General features: G+C 38.1%; 2 protein-coding genes across 4 annotated transcripts in view; both read left to right on the forward strand.

Annotated features, from left to right (window-relative positions):
• Window positions 1–21,076, forward strand: part of LOC105221817 (neuropeptides capa receptor) — a 157,258-nt gene that overhangs the window by 50,394 nt on the left and 85,788 nt on the right. The window lies entirely within an intron of this gene.
• On the forward strand, window positions 11,512–14,504 carry LOC125779002 (gustatory receptor for sugar taste 64f-like). The gene is made up of 4 exons (XM_049459272.1): window positions 11,512–11,651; window positions 13,606–13,749; window positions 13,809–13,882; window positions 13,958–14,504. Exons 1-4 carry the CDS (start codon window positions 11,609–11,611, stop codon window positions 14,114–14,116), a joined length of 420 nt encoding a protein of 139 aa, XP_049315229.1. The 5' UTR covers window positions 11,512–11,608; the 3' UTR covers window positions 14,117–14,504.

The raw sequence follows: 21,076 nt of genomic DNA on the forward strand, positions 1-21,076 counted from the left end.
CCAGACGAGGAATTGAAGGAATTTAATTGTAGCAACCATTGTCATCGGCCTAGCAGCTAGTCAACTAGCTCATATACCGATGATTCCCATGTTCCCAAGTGTGCTACCAATTCCATTTAAACGGCTACAATTTCCGGTGAAAACATCTTTCGCTCTAATTATAAACAAGTCCCAAGGCCAGACTTTCGAATTAGTAGGGATTGAACTACGAATAGAATGTTTTACTCATGGCCAACTGTATGTTGATCTATCGCAGGCCGGATGTCCTGAAAATCAATATAAATTATAAATAAATAAAAAGAGAATTCACAAATATTTTTGAAAATATCGAATGTTGTGGTGAACTGGCGAAGTAGATTCTCGCGAATGAGGACGAATCAAAAACCCAACTTAACCTAATCCAACTGATCTCTGACTAATTTCAAAGCCATATTTAGCCTCCACATAACTGTTATTTTAAAACAACGATTTCCGCCACTTTTCAAAACATTTGAGTTTTGAAGCAATTTTTTAACATTCACAAAGCAAATGATCACCTCTGTCTTATCTTTGCTTTTACTATTTATCTAAATTCTTATATAATTTCAATTATCTCAATTTTCTACCATTCTTCTGCATTTTAGGTAAGAGTGCGTTCAATGCGACACTCTAATAACTATAGAGACCGCAACTCTATCAAGACAAAAAATGTGCTATGGACAAAGGATATAGACTACACCGTGCCGCTTAAAAAGGTAAGACTACAAAAACAATTTAAAAACAAAGATAACACATAAACTTCCGTTGCATCGAAGCTATAATGTCCTACACTGATGGCGCAACTATACGCATAACTTAATCTGGACCGTAACTGGCCTAAGGACTCATCGGAAAACGTCTAATTTTGCGCAAAGAATCATAAATCTTCCGCAGGACCTTCCTCCCGAAAACTTTTAAGGCCGATTCATCAGACGTTGTAATCCGTCATGCCTCTGCACCATACAGGACCATACTGTATAACAGGAGATGATAGAATTTGTCTCTGTTCATCGAGAGAGGACTTTACATCTCAATAAGCCAGCAGGTGTACACTCTTCTTGAAGATGGTACCTTCTCTATTCAGTTCGAATAATCTTCTCCAGCAAAAGATTGAAGAAGTCGCTCGATAAGAAATCGCCTTTTCTGAAACCGTATTTGGTATCGAACGGCTCGGAGAGGTCCTTTCCGATACTAATGAAGCTTTTGGTATTGCTCAACGTCAGTTTATACAGCCGTATTAATTTTACAGGGATGCCAAATTCAAACATCGCGGGATAAAGGCAGCTCCTTTTGGTGCTTTCAAATGCAGTTTTATAATCGACGAAGAGGTGGTGTGTCTCGTTCCTCTTTTCACGAACCTTTTCCAAGGTTCGGTGCGTGGTGAACATCTGATCAGTTGTTTATTTCCAAGGCCTAAAGCCACACAAATAAGGCCTAATCAGTTTATTGACGGTGTGCTTTAATCTTTCACACAATACACTCGATAGAACCATATAAGCGATGTTGAGGAGGCTTTCCCCGCGGTGGTTGTTGCAGAAATAAGTTGATCCATGGTCAATATCAGTTCTTTACCATCGTATTTGAATAGCTCCGTCGACAGTCCATCGGCCCCGCCATTTTGTTGTTCTCCGAGCGGGTAATTGCTAATCGAACTTCTTCATGGTCGGGCAATGGAATGTTTGCTCCATTGTCATCGATTGGGGAATCGGGTTGCCTTCTTCTGGTGTTATACTTTCACTGCTATTCAGCAGTCTTGAGAAGTGTTTCTTCCATAATTTTTGTATGCTCTGGGCATCAGTCACTAGATCACCTCTGGGAGATATAGAAGAGCATTCTCCGGGCCTGAAGTTTTTTGTTAGTCTTCCCATCTTTTCGTAGAATTTTTAAACATTACTCCTGTCGGCCAGTTTGTCAAGAAATACCTGAACGTTGCATATATGATAATCTCCACTGTGATTACGTACACTTCTCATGTCATTACCACATGTCTACACATACGTTATCCACGGCACATAAAACATGCAGCAACACGAGTGTATTAACTTGTACTACGTCATTAAAATTCCACCGCTTCTCACAAGTGAGATCACAGCAATAAAAGGTACGAAAATCCAATACATGAATAGGGTGAGCCCTAAAAAGAATCCAACTTATTGTATGGCACTAAATTTCTCAAAATATATCGTATATCTAAAAGCTGCGCCAAGAGTAAAAACAATAAGAACCATTAACTTCGATTGCACTTAAGCTATAATATTCACCACAATACGAATAGGACCTTACATTGGATATTCAGATGTTCGCCGAAGATGTGAAGATATTCGTCAAATGAAGTAATCCGATCCGAATAATTGCTTTAAACAATAACCCACTCCTAACTTCATGAAGATATCTCGTCAAATGAAAATGTTTTCCATACAAAGGCATATGTTTGATCGTTTAGTTTGTATGAAAGCTATATGCTATAGTTTTGCGATATCGGCACTTTCGACAAATCGGCGAATTCTTGGAGGGAATTGCAAAGTTTCATATATGTAGATATCTTCAAAACTGAGTGGTCAGTACACGTATATACAGACAGATGAGCGGGCATGACCAAATTGTCTCAGTTCCTCACACCGATCATTAATATTTATGTGGGCGTTAGAAAACTCATGGCAAACTTACCCCCTGTTTAGGGTAAAAAAAAAATTTTTAAGTGTTATTGAAATTGTTCTACAAATACGGCCTTGCAGTCATATCTATTTCTCAGCATAGTTTTGTTTTTTGTTTTGGCTCACCCTAAAGAATATGTGTGAGCTATCGGTATTAACAATAATGTGATACGCTTTTCTCAGCAGACGGGTAAATACTACTTCTGATTCTTATTCGAATTGCTGGAGTTGCTTCTCCCCAGCAATGGCTTGCAGCATCTATTGTGGCATCCCACGTGTTGATGACATTTCCATTTTTTCTTGTTTATTGCAAACTACTTTCACAAAGGCAAAATTTTTCCATGCCATTATTCATTTTTGCAATGTCTCGTTGTTTCCTGTAAGGGTTGAAAAAAATGGGAAATTATTTTCCGGTTTTGTTGTTGCCTTGCCGCTTTAAAGAACTCCTACTTGTAATTTGAATTTGCTTGCCTTGGCCTTGTATTCTTGGCATTCTCGCCTTATAATGTGTCGCTCTAGTTCCGGTGCTCCGTTGCATAGTTATATATGTATAGTTTCAGACTGCCGACTGAAATGTCTGATTCTGAAGAAAAAATACTGTTTACACGCATTATAATTTGTTGCGAACATTCTAAGTTTGTGTTTGAAAGGAGGAGTCTTCTGCTTTTGCAGATATATGTAAATATTGTTGTGTTTTATTTTCTTACTCCGTCGTCAGGTCAATGAAAATATGTTAAATATAGTGCATTCTTGCAAATGTGATAATTTCTACTGTTAGTGGGCTCTTATTTGACCCAATCACTCGACCGGATCAGCCGGTCATATATACAAAGTTCTCTTCTTGTGTCATGTCACATGTCAATAAAAGATGGAGCATACTCGGATTAACTGCTCAACCTAGCTGCTGGATTATACCTGGTTAAATTAGAGAATCATTATACGCCTTAATGTATATAATTAATACAAGAAAGTCCATATTTCCAGTATGAACAGAGCCTTGCAGTTATTACAAGAAACAAAACGTGACCGATATATTCTATACATATCGTCACCTAAAATGCAACACAACGTACGAGGTATGACAATTAAGTAATGAGACTGATTCGATAAAAACCGTATATTTGAAAATTATTTTACAACTCTGCCATCCCCTTCAAAGTAGACCCTTGGGCAGCTATACAGAGATTCCAGCGCGTTTTTCGACTGGGATGTCCGCGAGTACCCTCGTCACGGCCGCCTGGATGCCCGTAATCGACTCAAAAAAAAGTCGCAAAGTGTCGGGCGAATAAGGCGGCTCTTGCAACCCGGCTCGAAAGGGATCGAGGCCAAATACTGGGACACGCTGAGGGCGGTGTGGCACGGCGCGTTGTCGTGATGAAGGATCCAGTTATGAGCGATGTCTGGGCGCACCCTGTTGACTCGTTTTCGCAATCTTTCGAGTACTTGGCAATAGTAGACTTGATTCACAGTTTTCCCTGGTGGAACGAATTCTTTGTGGACGATTCCACGGCTATCAAAAAAGGCAATTATCATCGTTTTCACCTTTGGCTTTCTCATGCGAGCTTTTTCGGGTGGGGGGCGCGCGGAGACAACCATTTTGAGCTTTGGCATTTGGTTTTCACGATTAAGAGCACTATCACCATACACTCTTACAAATTTACCGTACGTTTCCGAAGCTGTTTCGCCCAATCTGGCGCAAAATTTTATCGCGAAGCGTTGCTCTTGATTTCTTTTTTTCCATTTTTGTGACGAGCACTACAAACACACGTCTACTCAACTTGACGCAGCAGGCGGACTAAACAAGCTAGAGGGATGGTACACATATCAATGAAGAGGAGAGGGATGCCGGAAAAAGAAAAGAGAAAATTTTTCACAGTTTTACCACAAGCGCGGCAATAAAATCAGTCTCATTACTTAATTGTCAAACCTCCTATCATCAAAAAATTCAAAATTGAGCTTTTTATACTATAAAATTTTCGTTTTATACTCTCAAGGGCTTTCATATACCCATACGATCTCTTGTTTTATCTACCCATGTACCTAACATTTATAGTATTTTGCTACACGAGACACCATAGAGAGATTTTGTGATTGGGTGGCTCAGGATTATGTGAACGCCCGTCAAAGATGGAGGCCACCAAAAAGAACGTATTTTCCAGTTTTTCCTGTGCGTGAAAATGTGAATAGCCTTCAAGGTTCTTGTATTATCCGGGTTAATCATACGCAATTGCGGCTTTGTCAGTTCTTTTCGGAAAGCATTCCACGCTTTAGAAAATCAAAAAAAAAAATACCTCCGGGACCATATAAATTAGACGGGGTATAAAAGGTAGCTCGTTGTACGAGGTGTGTTCAAAAGTATCGCGAATCGTAACTGAAAGTTTTCTTCGATTTCAGGGGCGTGGTGCATCATGAGTTCTTGCCACAGGGAAGAACAGCCAATAAGGAATATTACCTGCAAGTTATGCGCAATTTGCGCGAATCTCTTGACGAGATAAAGACGGCATCGAAGAAGGAGCTGAAGAAGATAAAAAAATGATTTTTTAAAGTGCTTCGAAGATTGGAAAAATCGTTGGCACAAGTGTATAATATCTGATCTTTGAAGGGGACAAAATAGATATTCATGAATAAATAAAAAACTTTTGAAAAAACACAAAATTCGCGATACTTTTTGAATACACCTCGTATGGGTGCCACACGAATTAATGCAAAAAACCCTCAAGGTCCCATTCGCAGCTGAAGCGCAATACAATCGATATATTTCTGAAATGGACGGTTACTACTAAAATAAAGCTCGTCACTTAGGTCAAGTAGAAACGGTCGTTTTGTTTTGTATTTAGTGGAATTGTCAGGAAATAATCTAGTATGGGCTGCTCTCCTGGAGCCAAACTCTGATGGATCTGTACTGTGAACAATTGGACCATTTGAAGTAAGAAATCGTCCAGAAGTGAGCTTTAGCCCATTGAAAAAGAATTGTGCTCCATTAGGACAATGGCAGGTCAAATATATTGATATGAACTGGCAGTAGCTCTGGGAGCTTTATTGGTACAATTTTCTGCATCGGCCTTATAGTTATGACCTGACTCCAAGAGATTTCTACCCACTTCTGATCATGGAGAATATTTTTACTGGGGATAAATGCATCTCAAGAGAAGCGTGTGAAATTCGTTTGCTACAGTTTTCGTCAATAGAGGCTAGGGTTGCTATGAGGGTGGCATTATAAAATTAAATTCAAAATGCCAACAAGTTATCGAACGAAACGGAGCATTTTCACATAAATCAGATAGTTCTAACTTTGCTAAATAAAACGTTCAATTCAATGCATAAATTTTTTTTTACTAGATCGGACTTTTCCCTAAAAGAAATTTTTGGGAATTTATTCATTTCATTTTTAAACTTAAATAACTTTTTATCCTTCGTCGAAGTCCGAGGTAGCAGCGCGGCTTTCATTGACTTCGTGAAAACCCCTGCAACAAGATCTTCTGCTCGACTAGCAACTGGCGCTCCTTAACTATAGCAAATTCAAGAAAGCTTTCTTCTGAAAACTTTTTAACCTTTGCTTTCGCGAAACCATAAATTATATAGGCCAGTGAGAACCACGTTTGCAGTCAAGAATAAAACCATCACTTTGTTGGCATAACCTAAAAAGGTTTAAAAACCCAACTCACTTAGCCCTTTTTGTGAATTACACTCATATTTATATGAACGTACATTCATAAAAGCGCATTAGAAATTTTAACATCGTGGTATCTTCAAAAGTAGCTCTTAAGCTTTACCTAATTTCGGTTGTCTTTTGTTGGCACACAAAACCACTTAAAACTTAATGCACTAATCGCCTCATTTCCAACAACAGAAAGCAAAAAGCTTAGCCATTTGTTGCACGTAGTTATAAGTAGTTAATTGTACTTTCCCCTGGAGCATGATCCACATTCTATCTCATTGTGTTATCCTTGGAAGTATACGCAAAAGACAAAGTTGGAAAAATAACATTTCGAATGAAGAACGAAAAACTAATTTTAAAGCAAACATTGAAAAATCACAAAAACTGGTATTATGAGAAGAAACCTATCCGGATATTAAAACCCTTACATTACATATATGCCAATAAAGGTAATAATTTTCTCATTTTATTCATTTTTGGCACCAAATTTGTTATTCATAGCGAATTTCATCACTGAATAGGAATAAAGTTAATAGTACGAAACTCAGATCTCAGAAACCCGTTTTGAGTTTTCTCAAATATGTTAAATGAATGTGCTTTATAAAATACACTACGGTCTCAAACTACTCTCAGCGTATCACAGAAGAACTTGAAACATTCGAAAGTAGTACTGACTTTGTTATAAAGATCAAGAAAAAAAAGATTTTTGACCAACTCCAACGACGAAGTCTACATATTCACCGACGGAGTGGGCTTATACTTCAGTAATGCATACACGGAAGGTAGCTTTAAACTAAATAACTACATTCTAAGTAGGTAACTCAGGTAGTACAATCAAGGTAATCCGTCATATAGGAATAGAAGAAACTAAAATCACAGATGAGCTAACCCGCTCGCAGGTGGAAACACAATTGCACTAAGCTGTATCAGGGCGTTCAGTTCCTTTAAGAGTTGTTTAGGCCATCGCAGCCGCTATCTCTTTATTCGCTGAACTATGTCAATGTCCTCATATATATCTTACAGCTCATTGTTCCATCTAATGCGATATCCGCCGTGACCAATGCGTAAAGGACCATAAATTGAACCTTTCTCTCGTAAACTCTTAAGGCCGACTCATCAGATGTTCTCATCTTCCATGCCTCTGCACCATATAGCAGTCTTGGGTTTGGTTTTTGTCCTCGAGAGAGGACTTTACTTGTCATTTGCCTACTCAATCCAAGGAACCGCCTGTTGGCAAGAGTTATTCTGCGTTGGATTTGGAGGCTGTCATTGTTGTTGCTGCTAATGCTGGTTCTACATCTTCGAAGTTATGACTGCCTACAGTGACACCCCCCTGCGGGTAGGGATTAGACTAAAATCCATACTCATTATGTCTTTCTTTCTGGGTTTGCCTTGAAATGTCAGCACAGTCTATGTCAGAAATAGTGCTATAATCCTCATCGTGAAGTGATTATTATAGGCTTTATATTTATTCCCGGTAAAAGGTTTTACAAGACACATGTCACCAGTCATTGAGTTCTATGGGCTCAACTGGTATTGCGGCCGGGTGCCGGACCCAAAGTTCGGCAGAGGTTTTACATCGGCCTCGTACCTGACCAAGGCGGCTTAGGTGATATCAATATCATCAGCATACGCCAGTAGCTGTACACTCTTATAGAATAGTACCTTCTCGGTTTAGTTCTGCAGCTGCATTTCTACTGAAGTAGGTTAAAGAAGTCACACGAAAGAGAGTCGCCTTATCTGAATCCTCGTTTGGTATCGAACGGCTCGGAGAGGTCTTTTCTGACCTGGATTCTGGATTGGGCATAGCACACTTAACTTCTTATCGTTGAGCATGCTTTCGTTCGACCATATTTTACAAAGAAGCTGATTTATCAGTTCTTCGCCACCGTGTTTGAATAGCTCGGCGGCAATCCATCGGCCCCCGCCACTTTGTTGTCCTTCAGAAGGGTAAATGCTATTCGAACTTCTTCATGGTCGGTCATGGATCGTCTCCGCCTTCGTCATCCATTGGGGAATCGGGTTCGGCTTCTCTTGGTGTTGTGCTTTAGCTGCCATTCAGCAGGCTGAAGAAGTGTTCCCTCCAATAGTATGCTCCGATCTTGAAACCTTCTGTTAGTCACTGCATCCGTTCGTAGAATTTTCGAGCATTATCCCTGTCAACCAGCTTGTCAAGCTCTTCATTCTCACTCATTTCGGTCTCTCTCTTTTTCTGTCTGCAAATGCGTATCGCTTCCCTCTTCAACTCTCGGTATCTATCCCATCCCGCACATGTTGTGGTCGATCGTAACATTGCGAGATAGGCAGTCTGTTTTCTCTCCGCTGCATAAAGGCACTCCTCATCGTACCAGCTGTTTCTTGCATTGTGCGAAAACCATTGGTTTCGTTTACAACTGTACGTAAGGAACTTGGACACCAACTTTAAAATTTGACCTTTAGAAAATTGTAAAAGTACTTTTGATTCCGAGCGGATTCAAAACCTATGATGGTACGTACCCAAACGTTTATTATATTAGGGTGAACTTATTTGCATTTATCAAAATTGGGCCATATTTTAAACAATACAACGTCTGACATACAAGTATGATGTTAATAAGTTGCTCTTTTTATGAGCTGTCGCGTAATTGAGTGTTTAATTTTGGCGTCCAACAGGTCAATAGGTAGTCAGGTTTCTCGTTTTAACCATTTTAGCACTGCTGTTTTCTTAAAAACAATTGAAAACGTGATATAAGCGCTGAGCCAAGGATTTCAATAACCCTTTTCTCATTATTCATTTACACTTATTATACAAGTAGCAATATATAATATTACAAACTGCAAATTAGCTGCAACTCAACTCGCGCCCTCTAGCTTCCGGTCTGTAATTTCACTAATTAATTTACACTTCTTTCATACAACTCTGGGAAACAACGAACAGTTTATTTACTTTAAATTTGGACCGCGAACTTTGTAGGGGTTTTTCCAAGCGCAGAGAGACAGCGAAAGCGAAATTCTTCTTGTGTCATGTTCATTTAATAAAATTTGTAAAACAAACTTTTCCATCTTCATAACTTTGCTTGCTGGAATGCAGTGTAGGAAGGCAAGAGTGAGTTAAACGAAGGAAATAAGTTATTTCTCAAGAAAATGTTCAATGAGCTGTCGCTTATTTGCATTATCCATTTGTCTAATACTTATTCACATAATGTGTCTGCATGGCTAACAGAAGGATTTCATTTCGCCTCAACAACAACAACCGTAGCAATTTGTTTGCAATCACGAGTGTTCGAAATGTTTTCTTCGCCTTTCTTTCTTGCTGGTTTTCAATAACTTTTCTCTACTTGTTTCTTTCTTTTGTAGGATACGGTGGACAGCAAACTAAAGTATAGCACGAACGTTGTAGTTGTTGTGGACAATGGCGGCATCAATGGGTGACCCAAAGTATTCACAGAAAACGAAGCCGAGGCAACATTGATGAGCAAGGATAACGAGACTTGTATATAAAGAAAGCTGGTGGATGCAACAAGGAGGCAGCTAACAGAAAATAAGCGATCGAGGGGTTTGAGTTGCATGTAGATACATATGTGCTAGTGTGGAGTGCGTTTGTAGGATGCCGAGTTAAAGCACTCTCACGAACCAAGCGCTGTGAGTGGGCATTCCAAACTAAGTCAAAATGTGTGTGTGTATGTATGTAAATGTATTTTTGTATATATCACATTTGTTATTATGTATACTCGTATATAATAATAGTTGTTCCACTTATTTATGTATGAGTTACAATTAGTTAGTTTATGCAACGAGTACTGAGTGTAAACAACCACTGTGAAGATCATTGACTATATGTAAGAAATTTTAGAATTGTTACTGTTAGTGTATATTGGCAAAAAATTTAAGAAATTTATTTATATTCGCCTCAGCCGTAAATTATACAATTAGTTTGTTTGCTCATAAGTTAGTTAATAGTTTATGCAATTTTTTCTGTTACACTCAACTTCCGTGGCAGCGAAGCTATGATACCGTTTGCAAATGCAAAAAATACTTGCACTTGTTTTTGATCGATCAGTTTATATGACAGCTATATGCTATAGTGGTCCGATCTAAGTTATTTTTGTGAAGATTGTACCGTTACCTTTGGCAATAATCCATGCCAAATTTTGTGCATATATCTTCGCAAATAAAAAATTTTTTTCTACAAGGACATGTCTGCTATATACTATATTGCTTCGTTATTGGTATACTTGTGCAAAATTTCCGATAGATTTCTGAAAATCTAAGCGACTACTTCGAGAATATACTGACAGACAGACGGTCATGGTTAAATCGACTCAGCATTCCTACTAGTGGGGATAACACCGCTAATATCTAAGTGTCCATCAGGACGGCCCAAGACCGTCATCGCTGTTTCCCACCTTATTGCAGTTCCATAAGAGGTAAAGCCACGAACAAGCCACAATATATAGTGCGAACCGCAGGACGTCGGATCTACTTTCAGCACAAACATATAATGTTGTGAATAAAACACACTCTCTTATTTTCATTGAGATATATCGATTGCTTCCTGTTTAATGTTCTGGAAAGTGAAAGGATCAAATGAAATTTAAAACTGTGTTATATGTGAAGTAGAGGTGGTTATTGTACGATTCCGCAGATTTTCCTACTGTGACAAAGGAATATGAAAAGAATATCACGTACCAAATTTGGTCAAGATCGGTGAGTCGGGTCCCGAGATATGTTATATCACCAAAAAGTGGACGGTGTTATGCCCATCGTCCGATTTTTACATAGGTTCCCCTATCACTGAGGTAAAACTAAATGTCAGTGGCGTAATTAGTTATCGATTTATTGAGCTTTTGAACAGTTTAAGACAATTTTTACAGTTAATTTTCAACTTCAAAGAAGCAATATATTAAATCTGTATGTATCAAAAGCATATTGGTACGAATAGAAAGCTAAATTTTGCCATCTAAAATTATAATACGATAATTTTTAGGTATTATAAAAGCCTATGTGGTTACGATATCAAAGTATGCGGAAACAGGTCCGTCATCTCCCACGTAAAGATCAATATTGACTCTTAAGATATTTACCACAAACACAATAACACTAGATATTGATAAGTAATTGCACACTGTTCTCCACTAATCAACATTTTTCTTTTGTGACATTGCAGTTGATTAACCAGTGCTGTTCTTCTCCGAGTTCTTTGGCCAACCCACCGCAGTTGACGTTTTTATGAAGAAATATACGGACCTTATGTTGTTTGTTGTTCATAACAACGAGAACAATTGACTTGGGATTGACAATGAACAAAGTGATTCACAAAACAAACAACTTGGACAGTGTTGGTAAGTTGCGAGAACTTGAGAGCATATATAGAAAGAATTGCATACAGAGCACTGAGTGTAGGACAGATGCAACTTAATCACTTTCAGGTAGAAAATGTAAAATTCCAAGTGGTTGCATGCACTTAATTTGAGCTTTGCGTTTGACTTTTAGGCTATCATTTTAATGTTTCAAGTTATAGTTTCTCTTGTTTAAGTCACACAGGCAAGATACTAAGCGAAACATACATATATTCTTTAATTAAATTGCATGGTAACTTCGTTATTACATAAACATTTGTCTCTGTCATGTCTGCATCATTCCTCAATCATTCACCGTCCTTCATTCGGCGCCCTTCGTTTTGTGACCTGAATCATCTAAAATGACGCTTGCTCTCTTACTCACATACCGGCTCCTGCATACATTTGGTAATTGTCCAGAGCCGCTGATATTTCGTCTGTTTATTATTGTGGTTTGCATCAGTGTCATCGCATTGGCGCGCAAAAGGCCGACATTGATGCTGGATTGGTACGAAATCGAGTGCGACTTGCCGGAGTATTTAACGCAAATGTAGAAAGAACGTCTGGCGTACAGGATTAAAATGGTGACAGTTGTGGCCATGATGTTGTCACTCGGTTGAATGATCATTTGATATGACACAGAGTATATATAACAGTGGGGGTAGCTGCAAGTAAAGAAATAGGGACTGAGAGCGTGCCACGTGTGTGTTAAGTACTTAGAGAATCGATACACTTACATATGTATGCAATTATGAAAGGTTGACAAGCACCCATAGGAATTTGAAACCTCTTACAATCAGCAGTATGACAATAAAGATATGCCTTCGTTTATTAAGAACTCAAGCATAGGTTATATTCTAGGTTTTAAAGGGTATTTTACGTTCGAATATATAAGGAATGACTAGGTACGTGGATAATCGAAAATTTCTTGGGATTTTGGGAAACTTTATCGCTCTTCCAAAACGTAAATCGCTTTAGGATTATCTGCGTACAAGTGACTTCACATAAATCTACACAAAATAGTCTAGATCTGGCGATTTATCTTGGAGGCACAAGTTCTTGACGCGGGATAGCCCGCTCCCCAAAAGTTTCCTTCAATAAATTGATTGTTTCGTTGACTGTATGGCACGTAGGGCCCCCAAAGGAAAGGAACCCAAGATCGTCCATATCAACACCCTCTCATTAAGCTACGAAAAAGTCAGAAATCATAGCCTTGTAGCGTTTCTCTTGTCTATTACATTATGACCGGCTTTATTTTTAAATAAATTTCGATCAATGAGTTCTTCTGCTCATAGAGTACACCAAACATTTGACAAATGTGAAAGTTTTCCATACAAAAACTTGATTACGATCTTTCAGTTTGTATGGCCACTGTATTCTATAGTAGTCCGATATTAGCAGTTCCGACAAATGAGCAGCTTCTTGAAGAGAAAATTACATTTACAAAAATTTCAAAACGATATTTTAAAAACCGAGAGACGAGTTCATATATGTATATACAGACAGACGACAGACGGACAGTCGGACAGATAAACAGACGGACATGACTAAATAGACTCAGCTCAACATACTGATTATTTATATATAGCGTCGGAGACCCTATCGCTTCTTTCTGTGTGTTACAAACTTTGTGCCAAACTTAATATACCCAGGTCAGGGTATAAATATATAACTTTATGAAGATTAGAATCGGTGGAAATCTCGTTTTGCATCCATTTGATTAACGTTCGGTATTACTCTTTGCAAGAGTTGTATTTCGCGTCATGAGAAAAGCATGGACAGTATATAGAAATTTATTTTTTTATTAAGAATATCGGAATGCTGGATCGATTCTATTTTTCAACTGAAACAAAACATTTTTTTTTTCAATTCGCAACATCTCTCTTGAGGTGCCATTTTGCTTCGTTTATATATGCACGTATGTGATTTTCTCTAAATTTATATTTTATATTTTCAGGCGAACATCTGCTGACTATTTTATCTAACATACACGATTCCAGCTATTGTCCCCAGACCGAGGACCCAATCGAGAACTTCTTTATTCTGACTAATCAGCACTTATTTATGATTTTCTCATACTCCGTACTACTGGCTATTTGGGGTAAAGTACCAAGACATACACTGCTCTTTTATCTGGAATTATGTATATGGATGTTTTAGTTCTGATTGCTAGTATTGGTTTGGCAGCGAAATTTACGCAGCTTAGCGATAACTTATTCAAGTTCAAGGACATGGTGAGCTTACGTTACACACTTCCAAATATCGCCTCGCAATTTTAATTGCTTTTTATGCCCGACTGACCGACAGAGCGTATGCCTGCGATGTACTGGTCGACACGCCGCAAACAATACCGGAACTTATGTGAGCTCTGCACACGCATTGACGGCGCCATATCGCTCATCACGGTGATATCCTTCTCGAATAATTTGTATTTCATTTGTATGCAATTGCCACGTAGTCTTAAGTGAGTTTACACATCCCTAGGTAATGGTATATAATTTAGTTCTCCTGGTGAGTAATAGCCGGCAATTTTATGTCTCGTCTGCTTTTCTTTGTCTTATTGTAGTAAAATTCTCTTGCTCGCCCATGTCGCGTACTTTTACTGCTGACCGTTACATTGTATCCGGCCTGGAGTAGTCCTGGTGTACTGAGGTGAAACGTTTCTTTGAGGATATTCGCACCGATTTGGTTGCATTAAGTGGCATGAAATTCTTTTATCTCACACTGAAATTGGTGCTGAGCATAAGTACCGTACAGCCTTGCATTTCGTCGTTAGTTTGTCCATGGCACTTCGTCGGTACGCCTTTTCGTTATTTTACACTCACACTGTGTTCCTGGCCCTGGCATACGTGCCATGCACCGCTACACGCCGTGCTAACTATTGGTCTTCGACTAGTTTTGCTTTGTTATGTGCTGAACTTTGGCTACTTTCTATTGGTGCATTCTGTTGTCTGATTTTCATTTACACAATTCTTGTTGTCTGTATTCAATTTTACCACCCTTTTCTTATACACGAGTATCAATTTACCATATTCAAGCAAAATAATTAATAGTCTGCATTTTTTCTGGGATTCTGGTTTTCTTGTCTTCTGTAATTGTGTGTTCAATGTTATTAGGTTGTTGGAACTAAAGTGACTTATGAGCTGGTGCTTCCACAATCCCATTAGGATAGCATACTTGCAGAATGTGTTAGCAGCATACGTCCACTGTCATCTCCAGGCAACAAAATTTGCACTGAACTTAGTAAGTAGATGGAATGCAATTAATTGTTATACAAATTCTATAATATGAACACTGTAAGCCGAATAGATTTGCTGATTAATAAATAATAATGTAAAAAACTATTTTTGGATTAATTACTTTTAAAAATTATTGAAGCATAATTCTGTAACTGTAAGTAATATATAATAAAGAGATAAATTTAATATCTAGCACCAACTTCTACAAGAGTAATAACGGGTGAACACAGTAGAGGTACTTCAAACTGTCATGCCACTTTTATTCAGTTTGTTCGTGTTTCATCATTGAAAGATTTAGTTATGAACAACGTTTACAAATCGTTCAATTTTAATATGGAAATTCACATTCCGTATAGTAGGTGTTTCGTGCGCTTTGCTCAACTTATAGTTATATATCGGTTTACAGGGGATACTATTATCTACACCATCACTCATCTTCAGAATTTCAGAATCAGAATTCATTATTGGATAGTATTCGACCAGATAGACCACGTTGGATCTTCCCAAGCGACATCACTTCACTCTATGGACTCTTGAAAAGTTCCGGTGAGAAGGTAACCGACTCTTTGATGGTGAAATGAAGCCAACGTTTGAAAGAGATAATCTTCATATATTTATTACCAAAGAATGTTCTTCGAATGATAAAAAACATTCCCCTTTAAATTTGAAATAGCGTTTTTATGTATGGAGTCAGTTTATAATAGTAGTGCTGGGAGCAAGCAGGAGATGGTTGGCGACCGACCTCTGCGCCGCGGTGAGACCCTACGGCTTAGAATAGAGTGTATGAGATCTGAACTCCTATTGAACATTAGCCAATGGGCTTTCATGCTGTAAGGCTAAATCTCCGGTCCGTTGCGAAGTGTCAAAATATGCTAATTGAAATATTCTCGCCTTATTTTATTGCGATAGAAAAACCGCTTAAGACTTATAATGTGAAAGTCAAATAGTTTGAGATTAAATAGGTATTAAATATCTGACTAATTCGAACATACTCTAATGGTACACTTAGATGAAGTTATAGCAGAGGTTTTATCACATGCAAACCTCCAACACAATTTCAACTGGAGTATGGACTGAATTTTGACAAAGTCGATTGACTTTTCCTACCTTATGAAATCCGTGCCTTCTTTGGAGGGATGAGATCTGCACTTGCCATCGCGAATTGCCGTCAAAAAGCAAAAAGAAGACAAAACTGCTTCCCGATTTCTACTCTAGTGAAGAAGAAGACAAACCTCACTTCAACCTCTTGGAGCACTGACGCTCCTGCTGAACGAAAAAATGCGGCAACGAAAATTAATTGCTCGTTGTTATGATAAAGAGATAATATGTGATATCCGCAGGTAAGTACAAACATTGTTGGTTTTATGATTTCAGCGCAGAAACAGTATACGTAAGTTGAACGATTATTAGTTCTAAATGTTGAGATAACTGAAGTATTCTTACCTGTAAAAAGTAATTTGCCATGCCAAAAACACTTCATTTTATGTCCTACATGGTCACGTTTAGAAAATATTGTGGCGGTTAGACCATATACTAACGAGTAGTTCGACGAACGTGGGGTCAGAATCCACTACTATATGATCATTTTGATGGATCTACAAGAAAATATTTTAAGTCAGTTACTATGATTCTTCCTAAACAGGTAACTATGTTATTTATATTGGAAAATATCTGAGTTTCTTGTGATTTAGTTTAATGTCCATATCTCAAATACTAATTGGATAATATTTATCGAAGCGTATCAAAATATTGTCCTACTACCTTGATACTATGAACTCAGTTAATAACCTAGCCTCCTAAAGGTTAAAGGTTATTTTTTAAAGCTAACTTAGAGTATTTTTTAATAAACAGCCTCAGCGTGGATAGTTTAGGACTCGTAACTTCTCTTACCATTTAAGACAATAAAGAAATAATCTTTTATTTTTATATATTGATCAATATGTAAGATATCATAGTAAAATCAGGTAAGATTGTTACGATCAATATAAAAAAATTTGGTACTTAAGGGGACACAAATTTTCAGTATCTCCCGATATGTGTGGTAAATAGAAAACCTTTTTTCAAATGCGCTCGACTTTACAGGTATTTTGAATATTAAAATCTTGGTAAGTAATTGCAAGAAGGCGACAAAGCGATTTATTTTGCTAATAATATTCTTAATAATAGTTTTATTATGTTTATATTATTAAACAAATATTAAGGTACTTTAAGCAATGGAAGTCGTAGCGTATAAGTAATTGAAGAGACATTTTGTTTTGTCAAGTAGTACAATAAATTTCACATCTGCAAGCGAAAATAAAGCTCCTAAAGTATATGCGAAGTGTAAGCAAGGCAAAAAGCGCAATTACGCGATTAAGGATTCTGATAAATAATAACCGGTTTTTTGCGTTCACTGTCCACTTTATGCAAAAAACTTGGTCTGCGTTAAAATTTTAATAGGCAAAACCGCACAAACTCCTCGTTTACAGTAAGCAAATACACACTTGCTCACTTACACAGCACTTAGTTATGAAAACTCGACATTTTGGCAATGTGCGAAACGTTATGTCAGTAATTGGCAACGTGATAAATTCACTTCGTCAAAAGCTTGGGAGAGTAACTGTTGGAAAAGACTTGGAAATCGGAGTAAATCCTTCGTTTATCAAGAAAGAAGTCAGAAAATATAAACATAAATTTTATGAGGTTACGCCGGCATTGAATATTTTATGTAATATATGTGCGTTGGTGCAACATGAGGCTTGTTTGCTTATTACATACAAACTAGATGTTGCATGAGTTTGTTTACATACATACTTTGATTAGAGATGATGGTACTCTATTTGAAAAGAAATTGGAAGCTTTTTGGAAATACTTGTTTGATATTTAGTAAATAAGAGAAGTTATATAAGTAGTTATAGGAATGATACTTAGTTGAAGTGTTTTAACTAACCAGTCAGTTTTCTTTATATTTAGAGGATGTATATACATATCATTTGGTTGCCGAGAGAGGAGTAAGACAATTTTGTACTTGAAATAATGAAACGCTTTGAAAAACTGACTTATTGATATTGAAATTCGATGAAATGGGTCTTGCTGAGATAATCCATGCCGCTCGAAATTGTTTGGGCTTTAATTGCATTTTTTTGCACACATGAATATTTTAAGTTACTGTAAACAACATAAGTAGCGCTCGTAAGTCAACACGTTCTAAATATCCATAACATTAGGAATAACAAACTTTACTATAAAGTTGTGACTTGTCAGATGGCAACACAGGGTTGACAACTCTAAATATAAAAGGCAACCGACGTATTTATGTTCTGTCAATCGAGCCTGAGGATTTTATGAATCTTTAAGTTTGTGAACAAAAGTAGAAAAAGTAGTAAGGAAGGGTTGAGCTCGGCGATAATATTTCGAAAAGCCTGCACAAATTAGTACATCCGATTAAACGTGATAAGTGTCCTTACAAAATTTGGGTATGTTTTTATGTTGTATGCACAAGCCAGTAGTGGAGTAAAAAAATACTAATTACTGTATCGTTCATACAAGTGTTTTATACAAGTTATCGCGAAGAAACGACACACCCTAATTCCCGTCGTAATAAGAGCCTACCACTCTGCACATGTCGCTAAGTCAGCACATTTTGCGTGAGAACATTGGCCAGACATCTAAGTAAACAAACACCATGCACGAGGCGCAAGGTCAGCAAAACGTCAGCAGAGGAGCTACAACGCGATGCGGGTTGGTGGCTTGAGCTAAGTTAGGAATAATCGAATCGGCACTTTATACTTGACAACTAAGCCGTGATGACGGCAAATAAAATAACTTCAAATTGAATAATACATTTGAATAATTGGCGCCCAACGTGGGGCTCGCGAGTGAAAAGTTTAATAGAAAAATATAAAGTTCTTAACTCGACTCGTGTAACTACGACAGTTGGCTCACTTAAAATCGACAACAATCAACTACTTGGACTCAGCGTGGACTTAAAGAAGAGACAACCTTTGGCCCGATCAATTAACCGGAAGAACCTGAACCTAATTTTAATTTATTCAAATCCAATGGAAGGGTAAGTGAGATGCTCGTTTCCTGGAATAAATATAGCAATAATTGTGAATAAAATAAAGGAAAGTGACAGAACAAAAATTAATGAGTGAAGGTCTGGAAGACCTTTTTAGAAATTTAAAGTTAGGAAGTCAGAAAGCAAATATGAACACGGAACAAATAACCGAGTTAATTAAGGCGGAAGTTAGAAGTGCTTTGGCAGCACAAAGGTTGGAGTTCGATAGGAAGTTAGGAGCAATCCAAAACCAGGTGACAGGCAGCAGGCCAAAGGTAGAAAAATATCTAAAGTATCTGTAAATCCACTAGTGACATGTGACATAACGCTTGATGCTATCAAATCACTTCCAGAATTTCATGGTCACATAGGCACATATGTGTCATGGCGCGAGGCGGCGCATAACGCTTATGAACTGTTCAAAAGGTACGATGGCAGTGAACGACACTACCAAGCAGTTACCATTTTGAGGAACAAAATAAGAGGGGCTGCCGATGCGGTCCTCTCATCGTTTAGTACTGTGCTGAACTTTAATGCCATTATAGCACGTTTAGACTTTACGTACGCGGACAAACGTCCCGTATATCTTATAGAGCAGGAATTATCTACCTTAAGACAGGGTTCTAGGTCCTGTCTGGAATTCTACGATGAGGTAGAAAAGAAGCTAACGTTACTAGCTAATAAGACTATAATGTCTTACGAGAGTAGCGTGGCAGAAATTATAAACGAGAAATATAGGGCAGATGCCCTAAGAGTTTTCATTTCCGGCTTAAGGAAGCCCTTATGCGACATTCTTTTCGCCTCACGGCCGTCTGACCTTCCGTCTGCTCTTGCTTTAGCACAGGAGGTAGACTCAAACCATGAGCGGTATGCGTTCGCGGCCAATTTTGCTGCCAGGAACGTCGAGGGCAACCACATTAAAAAAAATAATAATATAATTTCAAGCCAGAACAACCATAGGACAAACACTTATGATCCACCCTCAGCTCATAAGAGCCCACACTACTATAGTAATAGGCAGTACAAACCCGGACATGCACCTCATTTTACGGAAAATCAAAGGGTAAATAACGGACGTGACAACGACAGACTAGTCAGAGCGGAACCAATGGACGTTGATCCATCCTTATCGAAATTTAAACACCAATCGTTTGACAGAGACCGAGGTGCCTATCAAGGAAACAGTAATAGAATGCAACAGGGCTATCAACAAAAACGTCCAGCAAATTCTGGACGTTACACAGGACCAAAGATCCAACGTGTTAATCATCTGGAGGAGGAAGTTGAGCTACAGAGTGAATCATTGTACGGTGCAGAAGCCGAACAAGCGGCGGATGACGTAAGTTTAGATCAACTTAATTTTTTAGGGGAAGGTCCCTCCTACCCTGGATTTCAAAGTTCCTAGGAGGGAAAGAAGTGAAACTCCTTATCGATACTGGTGCGTCGAGGAGTTATATGAAACCAACACCGGCTTTAAGGACACAACATTTCAGGGACACATTCTCTGTAAAATCTATTCACGGGGTTACTTCTATCATGGAAAAATGCTACATGAAAATATTTGGCGTAGTGGCAGAATTTTTCATCTTACCGGACTTAACATCATTTGATGGCGTGATTGGGCTCGACATACTAAACAGGGTCCATGCGAACATTGACCTTAAATCGAATACAATAAATCATGATTTTGGTGAGGAGGAAATCTTCTTCATTTCCAGTCATGACGTAAGCCATCTTAGGCTTCAAACAAATCTAGTACCAACAGACGTTAGGGAAGATTTTTCTAGAATGATCAAAAGGATGAATAGGGTTTTTGCTGACCCCAATGAGGCACTACCGTACAATACAAAGGTGATAGCAACAATTCGCACGGAGGACGAAACACCAGTTTACTCAAGATTATACCCGTACCCACTGAGTGTAGCGGATTTCGTGGACAAAGAAATCAAGGATTTGTTAGCAAATGGAGTTATCCGGCCATCAAGATCACCCTTTAACAACCCTATATGGGTGGTAAAGAAAAAGGGGGTAGACGAAAACGGACAGGCGAAGCAGAGATTAGTTATAGATTTTCGGAAACTCAATGAAAAAACTATCGGTGATAAATACCCAATTCCCGACATAACAGGAATTCTTTCCAATTTGGGTGG

This window comes from Bactrocera dorsalis, chromosome 5, assembly GCF_023373825.1.
Source record: "Bactrocera dorsalis isolate Fly_Bdor chromosome 5, ASM2337382v1, whole genome shotgun sequence".
Lineage (NCBI taxonomy): Eukaryota > Metazoa > Arthropoda > Insecta > Diptera > Tephritidae > Bactrocera > Bactrocera dorsalis.

What these genes read in the sequence shown, in the direction of transcription:
- LOC125779002 (XM_049459272.1), top strand. Translation starts at nt 11,609, where the DNA reads ATGAACAAAGTGATTCACAAAACAAACAACTTGGACAGTGTTG. An exon ending in AAACAACTTGGACAGTGTTG is followed by an intron (nt 11,652 to 13,605) that starts GTAAGTTGCGAG and finishes TTATATTTTCAG; the next exon opens with GCGAACATCTGCTGACTATT. An exon ending in CGTACTACTGGCTATTTGGG is followed by an intron (nt 13,750 to 13,808) that starts GTAAAGTACCAA and finishes TGGATGTTTTAG; the next exon opens with TTCTGATTGCTAGTATTGGT.